Below are 26,419 nucleotides of genomic sequence, written 5' to 3'. Positions count from 1 at the left end.
TTGCCTATCGCAGGTAGTGCATGACCAGCCAGCAAAAGCCAAAGAAGACGAGGACGCCGGCCGCAAAGATCCACTTGTCCTCGCGCGCGCGCCGCTCCACCATGCGAATCGTCTCGCCGCTGATGCCCAGCGTGTTGGCGACACTGTACAGCCGCTTCTGCGTGTTCTTGAGCATCTCGCGCTGCTGGCCCAGGTCGCCCAGCACCGCCTGCCCGCGCGCAATGTAGTCGTCGAGCGCCTGGTTCGTGTTGGAGAAGAAGTTTTGCTCCCGAAACGCGTGCGCCTCGCGCATCTCGTCCTGCGAGCCCGTCGTCAGCTGTGACGCGCCGCTGCCGCCGCCGGAGGTGTGTCGGGGTTGAAATGTCGACGAGGTGTTTGTCGTGTTGGTGTTGGCGTAGGGGTTCTCGGGTGTCGAGTTGGCATTGTAGGGTCGGCGGCCGAGGAGCTCGTTGCGGTTGTGCTGGTACTGCGCCTCCTCGCGGGCCTTTTTGAGGTTGTCGACCTGGCTGCGGAAGCCCGCGAGGTCGTCGCGGAACCGCTTGACGCGCTCAAACGCCTCCTCTTGCTTCTTGGGGACGATTTCCTGGCGTGCTAGGCTGTTGTATTCGTCGATGGCTTTGGTGAATGTGGCCAGTGTCACGGACACGTTGCCGATCTCTGCAGCGGACGCTTCGCCCTTGGACTGCAACGTCGCAAGGTCGTTGTTGATGGCCTTGCTCTGCCGCAGGGCGGCATTGTACACGACATTCTGAAATAATTAGATATGCACAATATGAAAGTCAATTCCCCAGTGGTAGCAATCAGAACTTACCATTGCGTCTATTATATCAAATGTTGGTGATTGTTGGACTTACAGGCGAACAAAGGTCCTTTCCTTCGCTCCCTACAGAGCTTCACATGTTGAGGCCACCTTAGTATCTCGGCGCCGGAAAATTGTCACCCCGCCACCCTACCAGCATCAAGTCGAGCGCGTCACTTAAAGCAATTGCGAAGATCATAATTTTATTCCAAAGTACGGTTTCAGCCTTGATTATTTTATTGTCGGGCTAGGATTGCGACTCGAATCATGCAGGTTTGCGGTTGTGATTGTGGATGATGGTACTCCAATTCGGAATCGCTACTCTCGGAGTAGAGGAGCACACTGTCATTGAGCAGCGCGGTCCGTCGCCCAATCAATGCCATCAATACTACCCAGTTTTAAAATATATACCAACATGCAATAACGACATTAAAAACTTTCACTACTGTCAGAATCGATTAGCTTCAGTATTAAACAGCCGACTAAGAACATCACGGTCACCAGGAAGGTCCATAGGGTAGGCAATTAGCTCGAGTCCAAATCCCGAATCCCGCGGTCCTCCAAAACACAACACTACAAGCACAAACACTGTACCAAGAAACACTCAAAGTGTACGGTCCGATTTCTAGTATATTAATAGCATATATGCAACCTACTAGCATAGATGTACTTTTACTTACCGACATACTACACTTATTAATAGGAGTTCTGAACAATCGCTACCATAGTTGATCACCGTCTACACTTCAAAAAAGGCTTCCTTGCCAACATTAAGAAATAGTGAGTCCCGTCGTTTTACTGAGGTAGAAAATTCCATGAATCTACCTCGTTGAAAAATTTACATATCCTGCCGCAGTAAAATGCTGTAGTAGCCGAATGACAATGGCCATGAGACCGCAAATCGCCGAAGCCTGGCCCGATATCTTGACAATCCCCCACGCTGACCAGAGATAGTGAATATTTGCCTGAGCCCATGATTGATTAATCAATTAAACGGGAATTGCCGCATTGACAATGGCCGTTTACGAAGCATGACCCCGGGTTGCCGGCCGCCGAACTCGGCGCCGATTCGGGTCCTGGGCCCGTCTACGCTAGTATGCCCGACTAAACCTGTTGCAATACCGCTTATTCCAGTGAATATTTCCAACCTTGCCAAAGCACTTTGTCTTCTTCGATATTTAAAGGTCTTATTTATATCCTGTTCCTATTATATGAAACCAGCTATTTCTATATCGCGTCGCTCAATCACCAGCTTATCATCTTACCAAGGCCAACCATAACTCGGCCACGAGGGAGCTCGCCACCCCCCTGCAAGCAACGACACTGACCTGAAATGGAATAAGTAAGGAAAGTTGCAGCCAGTTCGGACGCTTCGACTTCTTTTTAAGGCAGAAGAGCTTTGCGCACATGGGACTGATTGCGGACTGTCTATCTCATATTTCTCACCACTCGTTGGCTGAGTGGCAAAAAGTACATCGACAACCAACCACTGCGAAATAAAGACCTGAGTTTAGGGCTTGATACGGTACAGCAACATGGGGGACACGACTCGTTTAGAAAATGAGCCGGGACGGCCAGAAATCGAAGGAGTGCTACCGCAGCCGTCTGCCGCCGCCGACGAGGAGGAAAAAGCCCCCATCCAGCGCACCAATTCGCGGGCACCCTACTCTGTGCACTCGAAGACGGTCAAACGTCTGCTGGTGCTCGCCGCGTCGGCGACGGCCATCTTCTCACCCATCTCGGCCCAGATATACCTGCCCGCGCTGATCCCCATCGCCAAGAGCCTGCACGTCAGCGCCGCCAAGGTCAACCTGACCATCACCACGTACATGGTCTTCCAGGGCATCACGCCCATGTTTGTCGGCTCGCTCGCCGACGCGGGTGGCCGTCGCCCCGCCTACATCGTGTGCTTTGTTATTTACCTGGCCGCCAACATCGGCCTGGCCCTCGCGCCCAACTACGGCGCCGTGCTCGCCCTACGCTGCCTGCAGTCGGCCGGGTCGAGCAGCACCGTCGCGCTGTGCACGGCTGTCGTCGCGGACGTGGTTACGTCGGCGGAACGAGGGCAGTACGTCGGCTTTACCGTTCTGCCCACCGTCCTCGCGCCGTCGCTAGGCCCCGTTCTGGGAGGCGTGCTCTCGCAGTATCTCGGCTGGCGCTGGATATTCTGGGTCTTGGCGATCGCGGCGGGCGTTGCTCTCCTGTTGATTGTTGCCCTTTTCCCGGAAACCTGTCGACGAATTGTTGGAGACGGCTCAATCATGCCACCGCCAATTTATCGCTCCCTTTTACAAACGATCCGTGTGCGCAAGGAGAATCGTAAAATGAATGAAACAGCCGATCTCGAAGGAGCTTCTGCGGCAGCCACTAGTGCTAGTGAGGCCAAGTTCAAATTCAAGCCGCCAAATGTCCTCGAAGCGGTGATGATGCTCTTCCGTCGCGCATCCGGACTCCTTCTCTGGTCCAGCGCCATCATATTTGCTGGATTTTACTGCATCACGGCCGCCATGCCTGTTCTCCTCCACAGACGCTATCACTTGAACGAGACGCAGGTCGGCCTCATGTATCTGCCCATCGCGGGGGGCTCCATCATTGCTGCATTTGCCGCCGGCCGCTTAATGACGTGGAACTACAAGCGTCACTGCGCCATGGCCGGACTTCCATTCGATCGCAGCCGCCAGATGGACATGACGAACTTTCCCATCGAACGGGTCCGCCTGGAAATCGGTATTCCGCTCGTGCTACTTGCGGGTGCGTGCCTCATCTCATGGGGCTGGGCCATACACTTCCACGCGCATATTGCGGTACTGTGCGTAATCATGGTATTTCTCGGAATCGGGCTCATCGGAATGACCAACTCGATGAACGTGCTCCTGGTGGACATGCATCCAGGCAAGGCAGGCACTGCGACGGCGGCCAATAACCTGACGAGGTGTCTGATTGGTGCTGGCGCGACGGCGGCTATTATCCCATTAGAGAGAGCAATCGGCGTCGGAAAAGCATTTTCGATTGTAGGCATCTTGTACTTTATCTGCGTTACACCACTGGCACTGCTCGCGCTCAAGGGCATGAAGTGGAGGCAAATGCAGAAAAAGGCACAGGGTGCATGAGGAACTCAAAAAGAAGAAGAAAATGTAAATATCGTCTTATTTAAAAAAGCTGCATAGAAGCATTATAGTACCAGCGGAATATTTGTTCATTTTCTTGATTTTGCAATCATTTGCATCGGCCTTCGTCACCTAACAAGAGTACCATCACACTAAACGGCATCCAGCTCAGCAAGTGAGCGACCCAATTTTCATTCAACACAGTACTGCTGCTGTTGTTTGCTTTGCAGCTCAGATCTTGAGAAGCCAATTCGCTGCCTATTTAATTCGGGCAAACGAAGTCATTCAAAACTTCAGGTCTCACATGACAGGCTTTTGTCCGACGTTTCGGTGATAAGTTGTCGGCGTGGGAAGCAGGTCGCCACGACAGACTTTTCGCGTCTCCAGCGCAGTCGCGGAGGGGTTGCAGCGAAGGCTCCCATGGCAAACTTCATGTAGATTCGAGATTATGGATATTCAGATTGGAGCGGTATCGGCCAAGGCATTTCTCGTCCTTCGCCATGCCCTGGGCGCCACAGCCGTCACGCTGCTGACTCTTCTCATCGCCATCATCACGCACCGGCTATTCTTGGGGCCCCTGTCACGCATTCCAGGGCCGCGGTTGGCAGCTCTATCAAATCTATGGTACGCGAGACATGCAAGAAATGGTAGCACGGCTGCCATGGCAAAACAGCTGCACCGGCAATATGGCCCGGCCGTGAGAGTTGGGCCGAAAGAAGTGTGGTTCAACACGAAAGAAGCATACGATCAAATTTACAGTAAGTGCTATCTTGAGCTTACAAATTTGAGGGTGAAATTGCACTAAGCGACTGACAGCCAGTGCCGTACAGGCACGGGAACACGCGGATATGAAAAGTCCGACTTCTATTGTAAGCGAACCGAAGCAGAGGAAGGGCAGGCTGACGCATACTAACATCTTATAGTGGCCACGGCGCTTGTGAGGCCTCGCATAGATTGGCAGTTGAATGCTGAATTCGAGGACAATCTCGACTTGCTATCTGAAAGGGACATGCATCGGTACAGACTACAACGCCGGCTCATCGGGCGAGTCTACCGGACGGCCAATGCGACTCGCCATGAACACGCCATTAACACTGTCCTGGATGCCGTTACGGAAAAGTTTAACTCCATGAATGGCGCAGAAATAGATCTGAAAGAGTGGATGCATATAGTCGCTGTGGAATCACTCGGCGCCATGGTTCTGTCTTGGTCGCCCGGGATGCTCAAAGCCGAAACGGACCGCCACACCAGCTACCAGAGCTATCTCGGCTGGCGGCGCAAGTCAGTCTTTGGCTTGTTTCCTCTGATAACCAAGCTTGAAGTCAACCACAAATGGATTGGAAGGATATTCGGCACGCTTTGGGGCATCACATATCAGACTCCAAAGGGCTTCCGGCCCTTCTTCCCTGTAAGTTTCTCCATGCTGCAGTATTAACGCTCCGCTCCCTCATCGACAAGGATGCTAACGCGAGGTCTCAGGACGTGGCTAGGAAGGTAGCGCGGCGAATAAAGAATGCGACGAACCCGACCAATAACCAGAGAGAAGATCTCATGACTGATCTGATCAGCTTGCACAAGGACAAGCCCGAGTTTACAGAGCTATACCTACGAAAAATGGCCGTTACCAACTTTGGTGCTGGGCACGAGACTCTTGCGTCAACCCTGACCGCCATCATGGCCATGCTAGGAACACATCCAGAAGTACAGTCCGTCGCAAGACAAGAAATACATTCCCAGCAGGCGTCAAAATCACACAAAGCAGCCAGTAGCGTAAGGTACGCGGATGCATCAGAGCTGGTATACACACGAGCAGTCATCAGAGAAGCCATGCGCCTTTTACCCGTGATTAGCATGAGCCTGCCGCGCGTGGTGCCCCTCGAGGGCGGCGGGCTGCAGCTCCACGGGCACTACATCCCGCCCGGCACCACCGTGGGATGCAATCCCGTCGCACTCCATCGAAATCCAGACATATGCGGTCCCAACCCCGACACGTTCGACCCTCATCGCTGGCTCACTGGCCGCGACAGGTCTGACGACGACGACGACGGCGAGGCTCGCGTTCGTGCGCTGGAGCGCTACAGCCTCAATTGGGGTGGCGGCTCGCGGACGTGTCCCGGCCGGCACGTGGCCGAGATGATTGTGCTCAAGTGCGTCGTGCGGCTGCTCGAGCGGTTTGAGATTCGCGCCGTTGTCCCCCCCGAGGAGGAGCAGGGCCCGACATACTTTTTGGCCATGCTGACGGGAGCTCGCGCGAGGTTTCTGCCTTTGGAGGAGAGCAAGTTGGGGTGAAAGGGCAGACGAGGCTTTCGCTAGCATCAAACCCACAAGTAGAAATTTCGCACGATGCAGGGAATGTCGGCAGTTCGTCCGCAAGGCTCTGCAGGTACCAATATAACCAGCCGAGTGTCTACTTTTGGGTGCCTTCTACACCAAGTGCCTATATTGAAAAGTGACAGATGAAAAAACGGGGCAGCCCGACTTGGCAATTGCGCCCTCTTTCAAAATGGTTCATGAGAGCCCGTTTACCAAGACACACCCCAGGCGAGTAGACAGCCATGTAGCCGAGGTACTCTGAGCCTCCAGACTGGTGTGCCAGTATCCCGTCTGGTTTGATCCTGGTAGCTTGTGGAGAGATGCCTACGCCAAGGCTCGGGGGGCTTTCGGTCTTTCTTCTTCTTCATCAACGTCGGATGATACTAGCAGAACGTGGCGTAGGTGGGCGATGCTGGGGCTTGCTGCTGAGTGCGCCACGTTGATAATAAGAATACTTTTTGACAATTTCTCGGGGCGGGGCCCAGGAAAACGTGGATATTTGGCCCAGATGCACGATCCAAGGCTGCGTGTGGCGTGGCCCAGCATTGGGCCAGTCGCAAGCCAAGTATCAGGAGTTCTCACAGGCCGTGGCAATAGCACCAATCCCTGTCACAGTGCTACTGGTAGCGCCTCGGCTCCACGTCTCTATCTTTTGTTTTGCTGGGCCCTTGTTTGGTTGGCCGCTAGTCCAACGCCATGTTACATGCAAGTTGAACCATTTGGCGGTGGTGACTATTTTGCTTGGCGTGAGCGACACGAGATTTTATGCGTCCGTGTGTGTGTGCGTCTAACTGGGTACTTTACCCGTTCCTTTGTCTGATGACTGATATCCATGTTTTGAGGCGCCGCCATGGGCTTCTCTAACAAGGAGATGGTGATCGCTGCCACGGATGGCGAACCGACCTGGCAAACTGGGTATGGGTGGCCAAGTGGCGTACAAAGATGCGCCCAGCTGAGACTGGCAAAGACCTCCTCTACCCGCCGCTGCCCGAGTCTTGATGGAGGGGCGGAATCGAGTAATACTCTTGATCTAGTGAATGCGACAAAGAATGAGGAGCAGACAGCTGAGATCGTGCGGGCCAAATAGGGCTAGTATATTTGTTCCCCATGGGCCCCCAGAGCCGGAAGGCCCTCAGGACAAGATGGAGTGCAGCTTTTGGTGAAAATCATTGAGTAATGAAAATACGGCAGATGATATCGGGCGGCGACCCCTGCTACCTGAACGGGTTATTATTTCTTCGCCGGTCATTGTTGCTCGCCGGCATGTTACTCAACCACCCACCAAGGGTGAAACGGCTGTTGTCCCCACGGTAGCATTTGCTAGCCGGCTCGCCCCAGCTGACATTTGTGGCCATGAGGGCGAGAACAGGTGGTGGTGGCAAGTTGGGGACCAATACGGTAAGGATGGGTGTTGTCGCCTCTGCTTTCTGAGAATCTTAGGTTTGGTAGCTTTAACTCGTTGTTTTACTTGTCTCCGGCGGAAACAACATTTGCCAAGCACGGCCATTCCGGTCTGAGGCGCTGGTTGGACCGGCGCCGGAGAATAATAGCCACTGGCAAACCTGCCAAGCTGCCATGAGATGCCGCGACGGGTTATCAGTCTTGGGTCTTGGCCGGGCTGTAGTTGGTCTGGTTAGCAATTATTGTCGTACCATGGCCCTCTCCAAGAAGAGAAAGTACTGAAGGGAGAGAGAGAGATAGAGGTAAGCAGGAAAGAAGAAAGAAAAAGAAAGAAAGAAACGGACGATTTTAGTCTCCTGCGGACGTTTTGTGTCAATATGGTGAGTGGTGTCTAAGTGCCTACAGCGCTGTCAACATGAATAAGCGACCAGAGCCACGTAAATGTCGGGCTACAATGCCTCGAACACGCGATCATGACGCCGAACCAGGCGCGGATTAGACTTGGTATCATGGGCAATTCTTGTACACTTCACGATGCTCCCATCATTGTCTTTTGGTCTTCTCATATGCCCCGTAGCTGGCGGGGATAATGGCGTGCGAGCAGCAGCCCACACAATGACATTCATGGATTACGGAGTATTTGTTTTGCAGCCAACACCCGTTCAAGCAGAAAATCTGATGTAGAGCAGGCTGAGGCGCGTAATCTGACAGGTGCTCATGAAGCGTGTTGACGTGTATTCTCCAGTCCTGGTTCGGTTGCCTCTCGACTGGTCAAGGCGAGAGGCATGGCTAAAAATTATCTCACCAGCGCAGCCCTGTATTTTAGCTTTTAAGCTTGGCGTTTAGTGTGTAGTTCAGTGGATACCGCGGTTTTACTACTAGGAGATTGGCCCCATTGGTTAGCGTTCAAAAAGGGTTCTAGCAGTATGCTTATTCGTGGCACAGGACACCGCCGTCGGAATGAATGGCCGGGTGGGGGTGGACGGAGAACGCTGTGTCGAGACTCGCAGGAGAAAGCATAGCCTCGTGAGCGGTGTGTGGGCTGCTGGAGGATCAATGTTCCATGCGCATGTGAATATGGACTTGACGACAGTTGATGATGACATTTGGCATCCATGCATCCAGAGCATTGATAAAGCGCGCTGGTTATTGATGCTGTCGACTGAGTGGCGCCGACAAGAGAATCGACATTCATCGCGCCCCCAAAAGAATACTGCTAGTTGTTCCACAAGTTAGCCAAGTGGCTATCGGAGGAATAAAAATGTGCCACTGGCAAGCATCGAACAGACGAGGCGCTTCGCCGCTTCGGGCAAGGCGAGGATCCAGTGCCACCGTCGCCTGGACTGCACCATTTGGCGCTCGTCGTCGCCGGGTCGAGATGGCGGCCGGCAATCCCACCACCACCGAAAAAAAAAAGGCAGTACTGAGACGGTTTCCTGACACGAGACGCTCGCTAGATGGCGTTGCTCGCGTGGGTCTGGGGGAATTACAATGCAGGCTGTATGTTTGACTAGCGCTTGTCCGTGAGGGTGTTGAGCTTCAGATTCAGGCTGGGCAGTTAGGTAACATGCTGGCGATTTTGTTAGCTTATAATAACGCCAACGAGGAAGGGATGGGGGGTTCAAGTCGATACCTGACTGGAGAGGGTCCCTTTGGAAGCGAGAGCTAAACATTACTCTGCAGGATTCAGCTTCCCCTCACCAGAAGTGAGTGACCAGCCCATTATGGCGACAGCGTGCCTCATTCGACGCAACTCAATGCAGGGTTTGGCAGTTTGAGCAACTTGGCTAAGTCTAGTAAAATGGAGAAAGCATGCGAAGGATGAAGCCAGCAGACCAGTCACCTCGGCTGCAGCTGTTATCACAATGCTGCTATAGCGCAGAAAGGCAGAGCGGTGATCCCGTTTGCTCGTGTCGGATGCAACATTGGAGTCCTACCCAACTACCCAACTTGCGGGTAGCCAACGGCCGCGGCGTTACAGTGGCCCAAGGCTGTAGCTCCAGCGAAGCAGCGCTGTAGCGTGGCCCGGTTGGCCCCAGAAGGCCCCTGTCGTCGCTATCTCGCGGGCTAAAGTTAGTAAGATAGAGTCTTAGATACTTGCTACGGCGCCCCGCACGACCTGCCTCGCCTGACCAGTTGCCCGCTTGCGTGCATCTATCACCCCTCCTCTCTTCTCTCCATCTTCACCCACCAAGATGCTGACCAACAATGACCATCTCCAAGATGACTATTTCCATCAAAACGGATCCAGAAGTAACACGGAGAACACCGATACTCAGAACAACAACGAGCGGAAGTAGAATGAAAAAAAAATCAAAGATTTCCACACGCCACCAACAAAGAATGTGCAGCGGCAACCATGACAACGCCACGAACCACCCTCACACCCAAGCTAGCACGACTAGGCTGCACACCATCGCCTCCTCCACAAAAGCATATTTGCAAATCTGCTAAATTGAATGCGACCCGCTTCAAGTTCTCGGCGCCCCCCACAGCTCCAGGCCTTGCCTTCCATTCAGGCCTTCCCGTCGTTCTCTTGAGGTTCTTTTGTCGAGCCACCAGTGCCACCAGTCTCGAATAGGCAGCCCCCTCCGCCGCCTCAGTCTTGGCTCTCGGGCGACTGACTCTGTTGGAGTGTAGGTAAGCTGCCAAGCAACAAGCTGCGCACAGCTGCCGGCCGACAGACCTCGACCAGCTGGCATATCCAGGATGCTCCGTGTCTAGAGTTTTGCCCCCGAGCTCTGGACCCTGCTTCCCCAGAGTCCTTATCAGTGTCCATCCACTCGAATACGGGGATTGGCCGACCGGATATGGCTGTGCGGGCTTCCCGTCGTTTCGTGCATATATATAACTATACATCGATTCCCATTCCCATGCTCCTGTGTTTTTGTCCTTGTGTGAGATTTTCATTCGTCCGTCTCTTCCCTCAACCTAGCTTGTACCTACTGCAATCCAGACGTCGAGCGCCTCCATCACACTGAGCAACACGGTTCTTGTGCTCTGAGGGTACTTCACCATGACGACTACCGTCAACCTCGACAACGACGCCATTGCGCGCGCCGGTCTTGTGGACCCCGAACATCACGGCATCCACCCGATTGACGATGAGAAGCACCAGCAAGACTTTGCTGCTGAGAAGCGTCAAAATGACTTTGATCAGCACAGCGTCACCACGGATGACAACGATTGGCCTGACAAGCCCACGCCAGAGCAACAGCGCACTCTGCGCCGTGTCTCCGGCAAGATCAAGTGGGCTATGTGGACAATTGCCTTTGTTGAATTGTGTGAGCGTTTCTCATACTACGGATCGGCTGTCCTCTACACCAACTTTGTCAACCACAAGCTTCCCAACGGCTCTACCACCGGCGCTCCTCTCCCAGGCGACAAGCACCCACAGGCTGGTGCCCTCGGGATGGGTCCGCAGGCCGCCCAGGGTTTGAGCTTGTTCAACCAGTTCTTTGCCTACATCATGCCTCTTCTTGGGTACGTACTATCTATTAAAAAAATCTCCTTGTGATTCCTGCTAATAACCCCTCTTGCAGTGCCTGGATTGCTGATGCTCGCATGGGTCGCTTCTGGACTCTCCACCTGGCCATTGGTATCTCTACCATTGCCCACGTCATCCTTGTCGCTGCTTCCGCCCCTGGTGTTATTGTTCACCCTGATTCTTCCTTCGCCGCCTTCATCATCGGCCTTCTCTGCCTTTGCGTCGGTACCGGCTTCTTCAAGGCCAACGTCTCCCCTCTTCTGGCTGAGCAAAATGAAGACACACGCATGCGCGTTGAAGAACGCAAGGGCGAACTTGTCATTGTCGATCCTGCCATCACCAACACCCGTATCTTCCTCTACTTTTACCTCTGCATCAACATTGGTTCCCTTACTGGCCAGATTGGCATGGTCTACGTTGAGAAATACGTTGGTTTCTGGCTCGCTTTCCTCATTCCCACCGGTCTCTTCCTTCTCGCCCCCTTCGTTCTCTGGTCACAGAAGAAGAATTACAAACTCACACCACCCACTGGGTCTCTGCTGGAAAAATTCCTCAAGATGTGGTTCTATGTCCGCAAGCGCTCCCCCTCTTCCTTCAACTTCAACTGGGATGTCGCCCGCCCCTCCAAAGTTGCCATCAGCGAGCGCCCGTCTTGGATGACTTACGACGATGCTTGGGTTGACGAGGTCCGCCGTGGTCTGATGGCTTGCAAGGTCTTCCTCTTCCTGCCTGTCTTCTTCCTGGCATACAACCAGATGACCAGTAACTTGACCACCCAGGCTAGCACCATGATGCTGCACGGAGTGCCCAACGACATTATCCAGAACCTCAACCCCATCTCTATTGTTGTCATGATTCCCATATTTGATCATGGTCTCTACCCTCTCCTCCGCCGTCTAGGACTTCCCTTTACCCCCATCAAGAGAATGACTGCTGGTTTTTTCATGGCCACTCTGTCCATGGTTGCTTCTGCCGTCATGCAGTACTACATCTACCAGAAGAGCCCTTGTGGATGGCACGCCAATGGCACAGTCACCAACGACGCAGGAGAGGAGGTCAACTGCGCTCCTGCGAACATCAACGTCTGGGCTCAGTGTCTTCCCTACATCTTCATCGGTATCTCCGAACTCTTGACCAATGTTACTTCGTATGAGTACGCCTTCTCTAAAGCTCCCGAGAACATGAAGTCGCTGGTCATGAGTGTCAACCTCTTTATGAGCGCTGTCTCCGCTGCCATTGGCCAGGCCTTCACGCCCCTGTCCACGGACCCTCTTCTTGTCTGGAACTACACTTCCATCTCTGTCATCGCCCTTGTTGGAGGTATTGCTTTCTGGTTCTGCTTCCGCCACCTCGATTCCGAGGAAGATGAGTGGAACATGCTCAAGAAGTCGGAATACGTTGGCCAAAACCAGCCCGGCGTCGGCAAGGCTGCCGATCTGGAGCACAACAATTAAAAATACACATAATGGAATTAAACGGGTTTTGGTGTTATGGAGGATGATGTTGATGTATCTATATTTACGTATATGCAGCTATTGCTAAATGATCATACCCATTTGAGTTTTACTTGGTTTCTTCAATTTTCTATGCTTCAAGTGACAACCTGCAGGGACATTATCGACCGAGTCCGGAGCGGAGCAGCGCGTAACCCCACCCCGGAGAGCACTAACATGGCACTAGGCGCCCGTCATGGCCAATTGCCAGCGCCATCATGCTCATTTTCATTCGGCGTCTTGATTTTGTCGCTTTTCCAGTTGCCAGCAATGCTCTTCGCCTTCCTTCTCCGCTACGATCGTCGGCCAACCTCTTGCTACGATGTCATCTAGCCGAGAGCAAAGTAATCACCTTCAGAGACACTCATCAATTGCAAGACTGAGAGCATAAGAGTTGGCGCAAGAGGCGGGCCAACAGTTTATTAGCCGTATTGTCTCTCTCACCGCACACACCGCGACCTGCCTTCCTCGGCGTGGCTTTTTTTTTCTTCTTTCTTTTTTTTTGCATTGCATTGCATTGCATTGCACAGCAACTGGGCAGAGTCGAGATGGCTTCAGAAAGATCCAACATGCCGGAGATGACACAGATATCTTCCGGGAAGGACAGCCCCCCGACCTTGACGCTCACGGCCGAGCAACGGCGCACCAGCACGCTACCACCACCAGACGCTCCGTGTCCCGTCACTTCTCCTGTCGCTATTGTAGCAGAGAAGATGACACAGCGTCCACTACCCTCTCAAGAGGTGCCCGAGAATGAAGCCACGCAGTACGACGAGGAGGTCCGTCGCGGCATGGCCGCCATGAATGCCGCTTTCGACTGGACGGGCCCGTCCGATCCCGACAACCCACGCAACTTCCCCCTCGCCTTCCGCGTGTGCTCGGCCGCGGCCCTCACGCTCCTGGCCATGGTCGCCACCGTCGTCGGCGCCATGTACGCGCCCGCGCAGGACGCCGTCGCCTCGGCGCTGCACACCTCGCGGCAGGTCGCAGTGCTGCCGCTGTCGCTGTACAACCTAGGCCTCGCGTGCGGGCCGCTCGTTGGCGCGCCGCTGTCCGAGACATACGGCCGGCGCGCGGTGGTGCTCGGCACGGCGCCCGTCTTCATGCTGCTCGTGCTCGGCGCCGCGCTGAGCGCCTCGGCGGGCGGGCTGATTGCCTGCCGCTTCTTCGCGGGCGTCTTTGCGGCGCCGCTGATCAACAATGCGCCGGCGACGATGCTGGACTTTACGCCGACGCGGTACCGCGGCGTGGTGCTGGGGATATACTACACGGTGCCGTCGTTTGGCGCCTCGCTCGGCCCGCTGATCGGGGGCTTCCTGGTGCATACGCGCGGAGGGTGGCGCTGGACGCAGTGGGCGGCGCTCATCCTCGCGGCCGTGTTTTATCTGCCCGTGCTGCTGTGCACGCGCGAGACGTATAAGAAGATTATACTGAGGCGGCGGGCGGTGCGGCTCGGCCTGCAGGACTCGGCGTCGCAGCGCACGTCCCCCGGGCGCGCGTTTCGGTACTTTGCGACGACGCTGGTGCAGAGGCCGCTGCACATGCTATTCACGGAGCCGATTGTCGCGCTTGTGAGCGTGTACTGCGGCTTCCTCTTCGCGCTGCTGTACACCTTTGTCGTGGCGGTGCCGTGGATCATCCACCACTACTACGGCTTCGAGGAGCCGCGGGCATCGCTCGTGTTCCTGGGGCTCATTGTCGGCACGCTGGCCGCGGCGGTGCCCCTCGTGGGCATCGACGTGTGGTACTACCAGCCGCGGCTGCGGCGCTGGCAGGCCGAGCATCAAGACGAAGAAGCGCTGCTGCTGCCGTCGGAGCATCGTCTCGTCGGCGCGCTGGCCGGCAGCTTCCTGCTCCCGGCGTGCCTCTTTGCGAGCGCGTGGACGGCGGAGCGGCGCGCGCACTGGATGGTACCGGTCGCGCTGCAGGGCTGCGTCATGCTCGCGTCCATTCTCGTCTACAGCAGCGCGAGCCTGTTCATGCTGGACTCGTACGGGCCGCTGTACGGGGCGTCGGCGTCGGGCGCCATGATGATGAGCCGCTACGTGCTGTCGGCGGCGTTTCCGCTGTTTGCGCTGCAGATGTACGAGGCGCTGGGCGTCGGGTGGGCGACGACGCTGCTGGGCTGCGTGACGCTGGCCATGGCGCCGATCCCGTGGTGCTTCTGGATCTATGGCGAGCGGATCCGCAAACGCAGTCGCTACGAGACGAGTGCATGATTACGTCTTGTACGTGCATGTGTATTTTGGGAAACGGCTTCGAGACATGCTGGGGCGGAGGCTGCAGATGCGTGCTCAGCCCGTGGTCAGTCGTCTGAGTACGGATGTAAAAAGGAAAAATGCGATTCGTCGGGGTCAAAGTCCTATGCAAACGGAGACGTTTTCTATTCTTTGGTGAAATCGATTGACCATTTCTTTCTACCTAGAAGATGGCTGAGCTTGCTCCAGGACGATCGATCAACGCAATCGTGGCACTCGCCTGCTGTCAATATATTGCCATCGCACAAAGTCATCCTTGCCTGTGCCCCCCCCCCCCCCCCCCCCTGTGCTCAGCTGTAACTTGAGCACAAGCCGTCTCACCCAGCCTTTCGGGCAATTGTTGGCTTGACGGCAGTGATGGCCTTGTCTCCCCGTCTGTCCTTAGACAAGGCTGCGGCCTCAATGACCGTTCTTGCTCGCATCCGCAATACGCTGCTGAAAATTTATACGAGGGTCTGCATTCAGCCTGCATGCAGCCGGTCAGATCCCGCTGTCTCAAGCGTCGCTGTCCATGAAGCCCTGCAGCACCCTACAGGGCAGTACTAAGTTAGTAAGCAAAATGCTTGCCGACATCTGTCGGCTTGCCATTCCGCCCAGTGCAGAAGACCTTGGTCCATGTACCAGCAAAGCACGGGCTGTGTGTAACATGAAAAGCCACCGCCCGACATTCTAATTGTAGCTTTGTGTGTATGCGGGTGGGTGGGTGAGACGAGAATTCTACCGGATCTTGCTCTCTCCTTTCCCTTGGGCTTATTCAAGACTGTGTTATAGGCGTTCGTCGCAACTCAATCGTACTCGCACAAATAGTGTGAGCAGCTGCACACACAAACGACTTTACCAAAAGCCCCCATCATCGCTTCGAATTAAAAAAAATTAAAAAACATGCCAGTCTCATCTTCATTTGGCATCAAATGCCCCGGATATAGCCACTTTTACAGCGGCAACACCACGGCCGCCTTTCTCGGCTGCTGCACCGTCGACCCAGCGACCAACAGCGACGGCCTCTGCCCCGACGACAGCCTGCGCGCAGCGACGTTCAACCCGACCGCGTACAGCAGCATACCCAAGCAACAGTGCGCGGCAAAGGACAGAAGCGCGCTCTGGTATGTCTGCGCGTACACCGAGCCGCCGTTTATGGGCTGCTGCGCCGTCAGCGCCTGCGAAAAGGGCTGCGCGCAGGCCGACCTGCGGCCCGCGAAGCTGAGCAGCGACATTGAAGACGCCAATGTGTTTCTCGGGCCGTCCGTCTCGACCTCTGCCGCGCCTCCGTCGTCGTCGAGCTCAGCTACAGCAACATCCACAGCGTCGCCGTCGTCCACGCCGGTGCCGTCGAATGGCGAGCATCAAGGCATGCAGCCCGCCGCCGTGGCAGGACTAGCCATCGGCACGGCCGCTGTCGTCTCGATGATTGCGATTTTGATCTTCTGGCTCGTGCGGAGAAGACGCGCTGCCGCGGCGGCGAGGCACGACTATGCGCTGCCGGGAGGTGCACCGGAAGGTCAGTGCCAGACGTCTGCGGCGGCCTCGGCGTGGACGTTTGATGATCGCTCGGCTGCGTACTCGAAGCACTTGTCGTATGCATCACTGCATCGGGGCGGCGGTCGGCAGTCTATACCGCCAGAGTACTCGGCTGCGGCGAAACACAGCCCAGCGCCGACGGAGCTCCCGGGAAGCGCCACGACGGCTGTCTTTGAGCTGCACGAGGACACGTCGCCGCCGATGAGGAGTTCTGGGTTCGGTCATCGTTGACAAGTGCGGCGAGATGGGGGAGTTGTGTTTGCTGTACATGTGGTCTTTAGGCGTTGGATACACATATGTTCTCATGCATGGCCAATTAATGACATCTTGCCTTAACTAAACTCGTCCGGCAACTCAATGTAAAATGGTGCATGTTATATCTGTGTCAAGTGAAGGCACCCTGGCTTGAGCGGGCAGTCTACTGAGACGGTTCAGTCCATCACAGAAAGTCCTCCAATACCTGCTGCGTGGCAGCAAGAGACCAAGAGCAGGCCATTTCGGCGGTACAGCTCACTTTGGTACGGCTTCACGACAATGGACGAGGGATGTAAGTAGCCAGTTGCTTTCATTGGGTGATCCATTCACCCGGTACACCTCCAGTTGATGGGGTGCCATAAATGCCAATATAGTAATACACATCCCGCGTCTCTTCTTCCGATAGAAATCCCATTCGTCTCAGTCCCTAGACCGACATCTTCATCGCAATTGTCTTGTGCGGATCATACCCCTTGACCACAAAGTCCTCCGCCTTCCAGCCATCAATACTCCCGCCCTGCTCCCTCGCAATCTCCAGCGTCGGAAACTCTCTCGGCTCGCGCTCCAGCTGCACCCGCAACGCCTCCACATGGTCTTTATACACATGCGCGTCGCCCATGACCTGCGTAAACGACCCCGGCACCAGGTCGCACACGTGCGCGAGCATGTGCGTCAGCAGCGCGTAGCTCGCGATATTGAACGGCACCCCGAGCCCCATGTCGCAGCTGCGCTGGTACAGCTGGCAGTGCAAGTGGCCCTTCTTCGCGCGGTCCCCGTCACCGCCGCCCGGATACGACACGTAAAACTGCGCAAACATGTGGCACGGCGGCAGCGCCATCAGCTTCAGGTCCTTTGGGTTCCACGCCGACAGGACGATGCGCCGGTCGTGCGGCTTGTTCTTGAGCTTGTCGATGACGTCCGCGAGCTGGTCCACGCCCTGCCCGGTGTAGTCGGTCGTCGCGTCGACGTACTCGGCGCCAAAGTGCCGCCACTGGAAGCCGTACACGGGGCCGAGGTCGCCGACGGCGCGGTGCGCGAGCCCCACGCTGTCGAGGTACTCGCGCGAGCCGTTGCCGTCCCAGATCTTGACGCCCGCGGCGCTGAGCGGCAGCGACGAGGTGCTGCCGGCGACGAACCACAGGAGCTCGGCGACGACGGCGCGCAGGAACACGCGCTTCGTGGTCAGGAGCGGGAGGATGGGCACGCCGTCCTTGTTGAGGGAGAACTTGAGCGGTCGAGGGGCGAATATTGAGACGGTGCCGGTGCCGGTGCTAGGACGGGGGAGGTCTCGGTTAGCTCGTGGCCGCGCGCCGGTGCTTAGGATAGGTTGTTGGGTGTTTACCGGTCTGGTCTATGTTCTCCATCTTCTAGAATCTCGCGGACGAGATCGAGGTATTGGTGCTCCTCATGCGCTTTTAGCTGTGTCATTTTGGAGGGGTATTTTTCCGATGTGGTGTTGGATGCAAGTGTGAATCTGGAAGACGCGTCGCGGGGCTGCAAGCACGCGTAGAGTGTTTAGTGTTAGTCGATCCCCACCACCCAAGCAATGACACCACCCAGCCAACGGTCAGAGGCACGCGATGGTCAATAATTTCTGAGAAATGCTTTATTTCTATTTCTGGGGAATGGCTATTCTCTATTGATACAGTGTCTTTTTGCCGTTTTATTCCATGGTCAAAACAACAACCACCAAGCAGGGTATCGTACGCTCTCATGCTCTATGCGCTCTTTCTTCTTAAATTTTTTTACAGACGGCGAAAGACCTTGGCCATAATCTCGCGCGCCTTTAGCAAATTGACCACACTCATGCGCTCGTTGCTCAGGTGCGCCGAGTCGCTCGAGCGCCCGCACGGCAGATGCGCGGCCGGTGCCTTGAACTCCTTCTCCAAGAAGCGAATGGCGGGAATGGAACCACCTTCTCTGATATAGAGGGGGCCACGGGGCTTGGAGGCCTTGTTCTTGGAGCCCGCAGGCATCTTACCCGAGCTGTCGGTATCAAACGAATCCGGCCAGGCTTCGATGATGGCCTGCTCGAGAGTGCGAAAGATGCTGTTGCTGGTGTCGCCGAGCCAAGGCTCCGCCTTATTGTCGATGCTGATGCTCAGCTGGTTCTGCGATTCTAAAGTCGCAAACTGCTGCAGCAGGAACTGGGTGAGCTCCTCGGCAACATCATTGACCTCTTGCCCAGGCACGAGACGCAGACTGATGTGCGAGTTGGCGTGACTGCTGACCAGGCTGCCATCGGGGCCAGAGACCTTGTAGCTATGGACTGTCAGGTTGGGCTCGCGCCATCTCGCCATCAAAGATTTTTTGAGAGTCTCTTCCGAGATGTTGTCTGAACGGCCGCGCTTCAGTATGGATACAATGTCGTCGTAGCGTGCTTCTTCCGCAGGAGTCAATGCTGGGATTCCGCTGTAGAACCCTCGAATTTGCACTCGATTGCCGATACCCTTGAGTTTGGAAATGATGCAGGTCAGGTCTGATAGCGGCTCGTTCATCATGAAAGACCCGTCCACTCCAGAGTGGGTGTCAGGTCGCGGTGAATCAACGCACACAGTTGCGTGCAAGACACCACGAAGACCATAGGTAAGGCACGGTACTTCGTCGTCCAACCAGTAACTGTTGGCCAGGAGGACGTAGTCAATATGGCCGATGCGGTCCTTGTTTTGCCGCACGGCCTCCTTGAAACCTCGCGATCCATATTCTTCCTCACCCTCGATAAGGAAAATGATGTCATTCTCCAGCTGCTTGGCTTGCATCAAGTCTGTGACAGCATATAACGCCGCTACGATGGGACCTTTGTTGTCGCTGACGCCACGTCCATAGATGTATCCGTTGATGCCAGTCACTGTGAACGGGTCTGTTGCCCACTTTCCCGTCTCATTGTCGGCAGCGACGACATCATAATGGCCATAGAACAGAATGCGTTTCCGGGTCTTGGCCGACTCTTGCTTTGCTGAGAACTTGGCATACACAACAGGATTGTGCCCCTTTTCTGTGCTGAGCATCTCGACGTCACCGCCCAGGCGCTTAAACAGAGCACCGAGAAACGTCGCGCCTCTGCGGCAGTCCTCTGCGAATTCCGGCTTTGACGAGACTGTCTTGTAAGAGACAAAGTCTACCAGTGTGGACAGCAGAGGATCATCTCCGCCCTCGGCAGTTTCCGGGGCCGTCGTGTCGGAGTCCGTAACCTCCCAGATGCTAATTTCGTCGTCGTTGGCTCCGGTAATGTAGAACTGCTCGTTATGGTAGTTTACCACGGCAGAAGCCAGAATTTTGCCTTGATGCGCTTTCCAGTGGCCAAGGCATTGGTATTTCTGTGCAATCTTGTCCGTGGGATGCTGATATTTGCCGTAGTGCACGGTGCTGAATTTCTAGTAAAAGTGTTAGCCTGCTAATCGTCCCCATGGGAAGACCACAACGTACGCTCGCATGGCCATCTGTAGATCCGGTCCACAGAAAGCCGCAGGCCATTTGCAGAGCCATAATGTCCGCCTCGCCCGCCTTGATGACTCTCAGCTTCTGCGCCGTGTCGAGATCCCACAGCTCCACCACGCCATCCAGCTTTCCCGAGTACAAGAATGACCCATCAATGGCCAACGACAGCACAGAATCTGCGTCGTCCGTTCCCAGAGTCATAATCTCCTCTATTGTGCCACGGTCTGGCTCGCCCTCGTCCAGGCCCTCTCGCGTGCCACGACCCAGCGCCCAGAGCTTGATTGTGCCGTCCCCAGAACCCGAAATCAGGACATCGTCGTCTTCATCCACGAGCACGGTCGGGCCCTTGGCCATGAGCATGCAGTACACGTAGCCATAGTGCGCAAAGTTGCGGATGGAGCCGCTATCGATCTCAAGAACCGTGTTGGCGCGGGGAATCAGCGCCCAGCGGTCCTCGTTTCGTCGCGGGGTAGACCCGCCGCCGACGGCCTTGGAGTCGAAGAATCTGTGGTTTCGGCGATCGGGGTGCTTCTGCGAGCCGGCGGCCACGACGGCGCTCGGGTCGCCGAGCCGCACCCACTGGATCGAAGTGTTTTGGGCGCCGAGGTACAGCGTGTCGTGCTGTGCGCTGTAGGCGGTGCTGAAGATGTCGCCGACGTCGTAGGTGCCGTAGATCTCGTAGAGGTGGCGCAGCGTCCGGGGGCACCATACGTTGATGATGGGGTCGCCTGCGCTGGAGAAGAGCAGCGAGCCGTCGGGGGAGAGAAACAGCGAGAGGATACTGCGTTTGTGCGCCTGCACGTGCCGCAGCTGGTGGAAGGTTGAGAGAGACCAGGTTATGATTTCGCCGTCCTGCGTGCCGGCGTAGATGGCGTCGTGCTCGGGGCTCGCGGCGAGGGCGAGGATGGCGCTGCCGTGCTTGAGGCTGTGGAGGAGCTTCGGCTTGCCCTCGGGCGCCGTCTCAGGCGAGGGGCCGCCGAGGGACGCGGCGGCGGCAACGGCTGCATCAGGTGTAAGCGACGGCATTGTGGAAGGGTGGTTCGGGAGGAGGAGCCCGAGGCTCGGTGTGATCGCGTGTGGTGGCCAGAATCAAGGGTCCAAGGATTGGTAGAGAAGTGGCATGTGCGGGGGGTCCGAGGCGCGTTGTAGAAGTCAATTGATGCCTTTGACGTCCGGCCACGTCTTAGCTCGGGATATGTATAAGATGAGGATTGCTAGGAAAGAGAAAGGGACATAAGAAGCAAAGTAAATAAAACAATGCAGCAAAATTAAGTCTGTCACGCAGTCTTGCAGGGCCGATGGGCCGCCGACGATGGTGTGCTGGAATTGTGTCATTGCGATTTTTAGTGGAGACGAGCACTGGCTCTTCTCTGCACGGGCGCAACCAAGAGAGTACTCGAAGACCAAGTTTGACTCTGAGTCACGCCAACGCCGAAAAGAAAAATGGCGAGATCGAAGACAGGGAGTTGAAAACAATGGCAATTCACTTACGACTTTCCGGGGTCAAGCTCCGTCTCAGGAGATGCTCTGCTCTGGCAATCTTGACGCATCCATTGCAGCCCGACAAGCTCGTATCAATCGCCGTACTGGCGGTGGGTTCGGCCATTTCACTGCGAAGAATGCCAGGGGGGGCCATGATTTCCCGGAGGCTCGAATGTTTGCCGAAGGTGAGTCAATTCACTAGCAACGATTGGCAGCGAGCGCGAAATGGTCTCTTGCTTTATATAGCCCGTTTTGGGCAACGGGAAGAATTGGGAAACCTGGGGGCTTGCCTTAGGGTACCTCGGGTTACGAGACATCGAGGCCCTGGCAGCAGCCCTGCACTGCCTGCAGCACGCCTACCAAGGTACAGCTGAGAAAGATCGGTGAGCGACCCCTTCTGTGTGACGGCGTACGAAAATGCACGCGGCAAGGGGCAACTGCGCGGCATGCTTCGTCCCCACTGCACGGCTACCAGTCCACGTAGCACAGCATGCATCCTTGCGTGATCAGCACGTTATCTCAACCGAATCAGCACAAATGCGGGTGGCATTAAAGTATCCTAAAAATATTGACTGAAAAAAGCAACAAAGCCATTCCGACGTGTGACCCCTGGCCGCCCTTAATCCAACAAGACTTCGACATCGAATTCCTGGTTCGTGTACAGGCAATACTGCGGCAGCGTCCAAGGACCGCACGAGGCACCGCCAAGACCGTGGTGCATCCAGTCCAGCTTGACCATGCTATCATGTCTCTTCTTGTGGTGCAGCTCGTACGGGTGCTGCGCCGCGTCGATGTCCATGGTCGAATAGTGCAGCGCGTTGAAGCTGGCGCCGTCCTGCGCGCCAAAGTTGGCACGGAGGATGCGGCCGTTCTCGCCGTGGAACTCGACCTGCCTGACGTCGGTGCGGTTGCCGCCGTCCTGCGGAAATTCGTAATCCATAAACAAGTCGTCCACGCCTGAAGACCAGTTGCCTACCGACTGCGATAGCTTCTTGTCTCGGTAAGACTCGCCAGGGCCGCGTCCCCACCAGGCAACGTTGGTAATGCCCTTGATGCCGGCTGAGATGCCGTACCGGGCAAAGGTATCGGGCAGATCGTTGCCATACGCCTTTCCATGCACATGGAGGTGGATAGAGTCGCCCCGGAACGTGTACGTAAAGACCGTGTCGACGGCCCAGGCGAGCACGGGCGGTGCAATTCTGGCCGCCACCTCAACCTGAGCGCCGCCAGAGACGGACATCCATTTGACCTGTCGTACATGCATGCCCGTTTGGTGAAGGCGGCTATCACTCCACTTTCTGCCGTGGCCATGGCTGTCGTTGTCTGTCTGGGCTCTGTAAAAGTCCATGGTGAACCCTTCTGAAAGCAGATTCAAGCCCGGCTGGCTCGACCTATTCCAACCGTTGAGCGTGCCGCGGACAAGGTCAAAGCTCCATTTGGAGGCGCCAGTTGCAGAGGTAATCTCAAGTCCTGTGTCCGATGTCTTGCGGACGTGCGGTTTGGGCGCTGTGAGTTGCATAGACAGCGATTCCGAAATGGCAGCAGGCTTGGAAATTTGGATTTCACCAAACGCGAGCTGGTGCCCTGCATCTGCCCAATTGGTGTCTTCTCGAAGCTTGAATGAGATGAAAACATAGGCCTCGACACCTAGCTTCTTGACTATATCGGGACTGTAACCTTCGAGAGTGACTGTGGTTTCACTATGAGGTTCGGCAGCTGTATCCTTGTTAGCCTGGATCGGAAAACGTTTGACGATACAACGTACAAGTTGGAATTGTCACCTTTCCGTTCGCAAGGTTCTTCTTTCCGTCTGCTCTGATCTCCCAAGTCGCCTCGATATGCTCCAAGCCAATCATGTCGTATCGATTTACGACTGTAAGGGCATCGCCTGCTAGTGAGACGGTCTGCACGGGCTCAATGGCCTTGGCGTACTCAATCAAGTTGGGGCCACGGATATGGTCCGACCACATCATGCCGTCCATGACAAAGTTTTTGTCGTTTGGCTCGTCACCAAAGTCGCCTCCATAACCCATGTACTCTTCCCCATCCTTGCTTCTTGTGCGCAGGCCCTGGCAATTGTCAGTATACTGCGTTTGGCATTTGTTTAGCATCTGACCGATTTGGAACTTACATGATTGTTCCACTCCCATACAAAGCCACCCATAACACGTGGGTGCTTGTAAAAAGCATCGACATACTCTTTGGCGTTTCCGCAAGAGTTACCCATAGCGTGCAGAAACTCGCAAATGACAAGTGGCTTGACCCAATCACGCTCCTTAGCGAATTCTTCAATCCACTTGACTTCCGAGTACATGCGGCTATAAATGTCGACCGTCTTCGCTTGCTGGTCACCCTCGTAGTGGACGAGACGTGTTTTATCGACGCTCTTGATATAATCATACATGGCCTGGTGGTTTCTTCCGTAGAAGGATTCGTTGCCCAGAGACCAGATGACAACACAAGCGTGGTTCTTGTCACGGCAAACCATCTGTCTTGCGCGGTCGACGTAGGCTTCGGTCCACTCTGGACTGTCAGAAAGGGCATTGTCTTTGAGACGGAACATGCCATGGCATTCGAGGTCAGCTTCATTCAGAATCCAGAGACCAAGCTCGTCGGCGACGTCGTAGAGTCTAGGATCGTTGATCTGATGCGACGTGCGAATGGCATTGAGGTTGTGGCGCTTCATGGTGAGCAAATCATGTCGCATGAATTCGTATGGAACCGCGCGACCATGGTCAGGGTGATGCTCATGTCTGTTTGTGCCACGGAACTTGATTGGCTTGCCGTTGACGCAGAAAATGCCATCGATCAAGCCGGCGACTCTAAATCCAATTCTCTGAGCCAGACTGCAACCTTGTCCATCGAGGAAGTTGAGAACGACGGTGTACAGATACGGTGTCTCTGCAGTCCACTTGTGCGGATTCTTGACATCCAGAGAGAATTTGACAGAAGTGTCGACGACCTTGGTGTCCGAGACGACGCAGTGGCCGGTATGATCAAGAAGCTTCAGCTCGACGCGCGAGGCTGCGCTCGTTTCCAGCTTGACATTGAGTGTAGCATCTTTGAACTTGTCATCCAAATCAGTAGTGACAAAGAAGTCGGTAGGATGGACCTTGGGAAACGCGTGGAGATAGACATCGCGGAAGATGCCGCTCAGCCACCACTCGTCCTGATCCTCGATGTAGCTGCCATCGCTGCGCTGATACACCTCGACAGCAAGCACATTTTCGCGACCAAGCTCGATAAGCTTGGTCACGTCAAACTCGCTCGGGTTTCGTGCACCCTGAGAGTAGCCTACTTCCTCGCCATTAACCCAAACGGTAAAGGCGGAATCGACGCCCTCGAATCGGAGGCGGAGCTGGTGGCCGTCAAAGTGGTCGCCCACATGGAAGCGTGTGACGTAGCGACCGCATTCATTCTCCTCGTACGGGATGTTGGGAGGGTCGCAAGGCCAAGGATAGTCAAAGTTGGTGTAGTGAGGGCCCTTTCCGTAGCCCTGCAGCTGCCAGTGGCCAGGCACACTGATGTCAGAGAAACCATAAGTGTCAAAGTGCTTGCGGTAGAAGTGGCGGGGTCCCTGGAACGGAGATTTGGAAATGGCAAATTTCCAGGTACCGGAGAGACACTGGACTTTGGCTTTGGTAATGTCTCGTGTCAAGGCATCTTTTTCCTTGTCGTACAGGTAGAAATGGCTCCTGGGATACAGCGTGTTGCGGTGGATGACCTTTTGGGTGCTCCAATCCGGAACACTACCCGGGAATAGGTGTGCTTCCGTCATTGCCGTGCAGGAGGTAAGCCAAAACGGCAGGATGAGATCTTTCAGATGTATCAGGCTACTGTTGGTGCAGCCAATGCCTCTGACTTTGGGAAGCGTGGTGAGGAATTGCTGTTACAAACGCAGCACCACGGCCTCGTATTTATACTGAAAGAAATCAACTCGTGCCTGCTTGATGATGTTCTTTTTAATCTTGAAATCACCAACCTTCCTGATTCGGAAAACAAGCTTAAATATTGAGGCAGTGAACACGATAGTCACTTGATGCTGGGTTGCAGTTGAATGAAGGCCAAGGTCGTCAGCAGACGAAGAGCAGTTAGATCGTTGGGGAGGGTGAGCAGCTGCTACAACGCCTCCGGGTTTGAGGAGCACAGCGGGGGATTTAGCGGGGGCCGACAGGCGATCACGCGGCCTCCCTTGTGCCAGGGAGGGACGGCCAGTGACCACCCGCTAAAGAATCAGTGGCTGCTCTGGCCGCACGGGTGGCTGGCGGGGGACCAAGTCGCTAATGTCTTCTTCCCCGCTAGTTACAGCGCCCCAGCGCTCGCTCCTCCACAGCCACTGTAGATCCGCCATGGGCCACCCGGAGCTCTCCCCGCACTCACCCTCAGGAACGAGCTCAGTCGGCAAGTCGATGGTCGGGAACAAACAACGGCCAAAACCTGCTGGTGTCAACACCCCCACGCACCGCTAAAGCTGGCCCAGCGCCTACACGAGAATCTTTTCCGACAGGCTTGTATTACCACCTTTTCTGTTCAAGGAAAAATAACATAAAGACGTTCTCACCATTGCATATTTTCTTTTTCTTAACCTATTTCAAGCCGTTCTGACAAGTATCAGAGGGGTAAACGGCCATGGCCAGATGCTCTACGTAGGTATCTATGTACTCGGTACGTCGGTGCCGTACTTGTACGATGGTAGAGGCTTCTCACCAGTTACAGTGAAAAGTAGTGGCGCCTTGCTCCCCTGTAATGTCACCCCAAGTCCACTGTAAACCGCCCCATCGATAACTTTAAATACTTGGTCCACAGGGCATCTGACACCAACTACACCATACGCCATGCACAACGCTCACCATCTCAAGCCGTCAACT

At 55.3% G+C, this 26,419-nt stretch overlaps 9 protein-coding genes across 10 annotated transcripts; 5 read left to right on the top strand and 4 right to left on the bottom strand.

The window, feature by feature from the left end:
* Positions 1 to 4: 4 nt before the first annotated feature.
* LMH87_007084 (uncharacterized protein) lies at positions 5 to 814 on the bottom strand (the record flags this gene model as incomplete). The annotated part of the gene is made up of 2 exons (XM_056192116.1): positions 5 to 748; positions 812 to 814. The coding sequence occupies 2 exons, from the start codon at positions 812 to 814 to the stop codon at positions 5 to 7; spliced, it is 747 nt and encodes a 248-aa protein (XP_056060367.1).
* Positions 815 to 2,334: 1,520 nt separating this feature from the next.
* On the top strand, positions 2,335 to 3,909 carry LMH87_007083 (uncharacterized protein; the record flags this gene model as incomplete). The annotated part of the gene is made up of 1 exon (XM_056192115.1): positions 2,335 to 3,909. The coding sequence occupies one exon, from the start codon at positions 2,335 to 2,337 to the stop codon at positions 3,907 to 3,909; it is 1,575 nt and encodes a 524-aa protein (XP_056060366.1).
* A 445-nt stretch (positions 3,910 to 4,354) lies between these two features.
* Positions 4,355 to 6,195, top strand: LMH87_007082 (uncharacterized protein; the record flags this gene model as incomplete). 2 transcript variants are annotated; one of them, XM_056192114.1, is made up of 4 exons in its annotated part: positions 4,355 to 4,664; positions 4,737 to 4,775; positions 4,830 to 5,314; positions 5,386 to 6,195. In XM_056192114.1, the coding sequence occupies 4 exons, from the start codon at positions 4,355 to 4,357 to the stop codon at positions 6,193 to 6,195; spliced, it is 1,644 nt and encodes a 547-aa protein (XP_056060364.1). The 2 variants fall into 2 exon arrangements, with proteins under 2 accessions (XP_056060364.1, XP_056060365.1); XM_056192113.1 differs by lacking the exon at positions 5,386 to 6,195 and having other exon boundaries at positions 4,723 to 4,775; positions 4,830 to 4,847.
* A 4,441-nt stretch (positions 6,196 to 10,636) lies between these two features.
* On the top strand, positions 10,637 to 12,561 carry LMH87_007081 (uncharacterized protein; the record flags this gene model as incomplete). Its single annotated transcript, XM_056192112.1, has 2 exons — positions 10,637 to 11,103; positions 11,163 to 12,561. The coding sequence occupies 2 exons, from the start codon at positions 10,637 to 10,639 to the stop codon at positions 12,559 to 12,561; spliced, it is 1,866 nt and encodes a 621-aa protein (XP_056060363.1).
* Positions 12,562 to 13,169: 608 nt separating this feature from the next.
* LMH87_007080 (uncharacterized protein) lies at positions 13,170 to 14,819 on the top strand (the record flags this gene model as incomplete). Its single annotated transcript, XM_056192110.1, has 1 exon — positions 13,170 to 14,819. The coding sequence occupies one exon, from the start codon at positions 13,170 to 13,172 to the stop codon at positions 14,817 to 14,819; it is 1,650 nt and encodes a 549-aa protein (XP_056060362.1).
* A 921-nt stretch (positions 14,820 to 15,740) lies between these two features.
* Positions 15,741 to 16,607, top strand: LMH87_007079 (uncharacterized protein; the record flags this gene model as incomplete). The annotated part of the gene is made up of 1 exon (XM_056192109.1): positions 15,741 to 16,607. One exon carries the CDS (start codon positions 15,741 to 15,743, stop codon positions 16,605 to 16,607), a length of 867 nt encoding a protein of 288 aa, XP_056060361.1.
* Positions 16,608 to 17,058: 451 nt separating this feature from the next.
* Positions 17,059 to 18,059, bottom strand: LMH87_007078 (uncharacterized protein; the record flags this gene model as incomplete). Its single annotated transcript, XM_056192108.1, has 2 exons — positions 17,059 to 17,902; positions 17,974 to 18,059. The coding sequence occupies 2 exons, from the start codon at positions 18,057 to 18,059 to the stop codon at positions 17,059 to 17,061; spliced, it is 930 nt and encodes a 309-aa protein (XP_056060360.1).
* A 317-nt stretch (positions 18,060 to 18,376) lies between these two features.
* On the bottom strand, positions 18,377 to 21,705 carry LMH87_007077 (uncharacterized protein; the record flags this gene model as incomplete). Its single annotated transcript, XM_056192107.1, has 3 exons — positions 18,377 to 20,005; positions 20,058 to 21,070; positions 21,561 to 21,705. 3 exons carry the CDS (start codon positions 21,703 to 21,705, stop codon positions 18,377 to 18,379), a joined length of 2,787 nt encoding a protein of 928 aa, XP_056060359.1.
* Positions 21,706 to 22,170: 465 nt separating this feature from the next.
* On the bottom strand, positions 22,171 to 25,329 carry LMH87_007076 (uncharacterized protein; the record flags this gene model as incomplete). The annotated part of the gene is made up of 4 exons (XM_056192106.1): positions 22,171 to 22,470; positions 22,528 to 23,267; positions 23,317 to 23,620; positions 23,683 to 25,329. The coding sequence occupies 4 exons, from the start codon at positions 25,327 to 25,329 to the stop codon at positions 22,171 to 22,173; spliced, it is 2,991 nt and encodes a 996-aa protein (XP_056060358.1).
* Between the last annotated feature and the right edge of the window lie 1,090 nt (positions 25,330 to 26,419).

This window comes from Akanthomyces muscarius, chromosome 1 (genome assembly GCF_028009165.1).
Source record: "Akanthomyces muscarius strain Ve6 chromosome 1, whole genome shotgun sequence".
NCBI classification, from domain to species: Eukaryota; Fungi; Ascomycota; class Sordariomycetes; order Hypocreales; family Cordycipitaceae; genus Akanthomyces; species Akanthomyces muscarius.
Note: the sequence above shows the minus strand (reverse complement) of the source record. Positions and strands in the feature narration are given on the sequence as shown.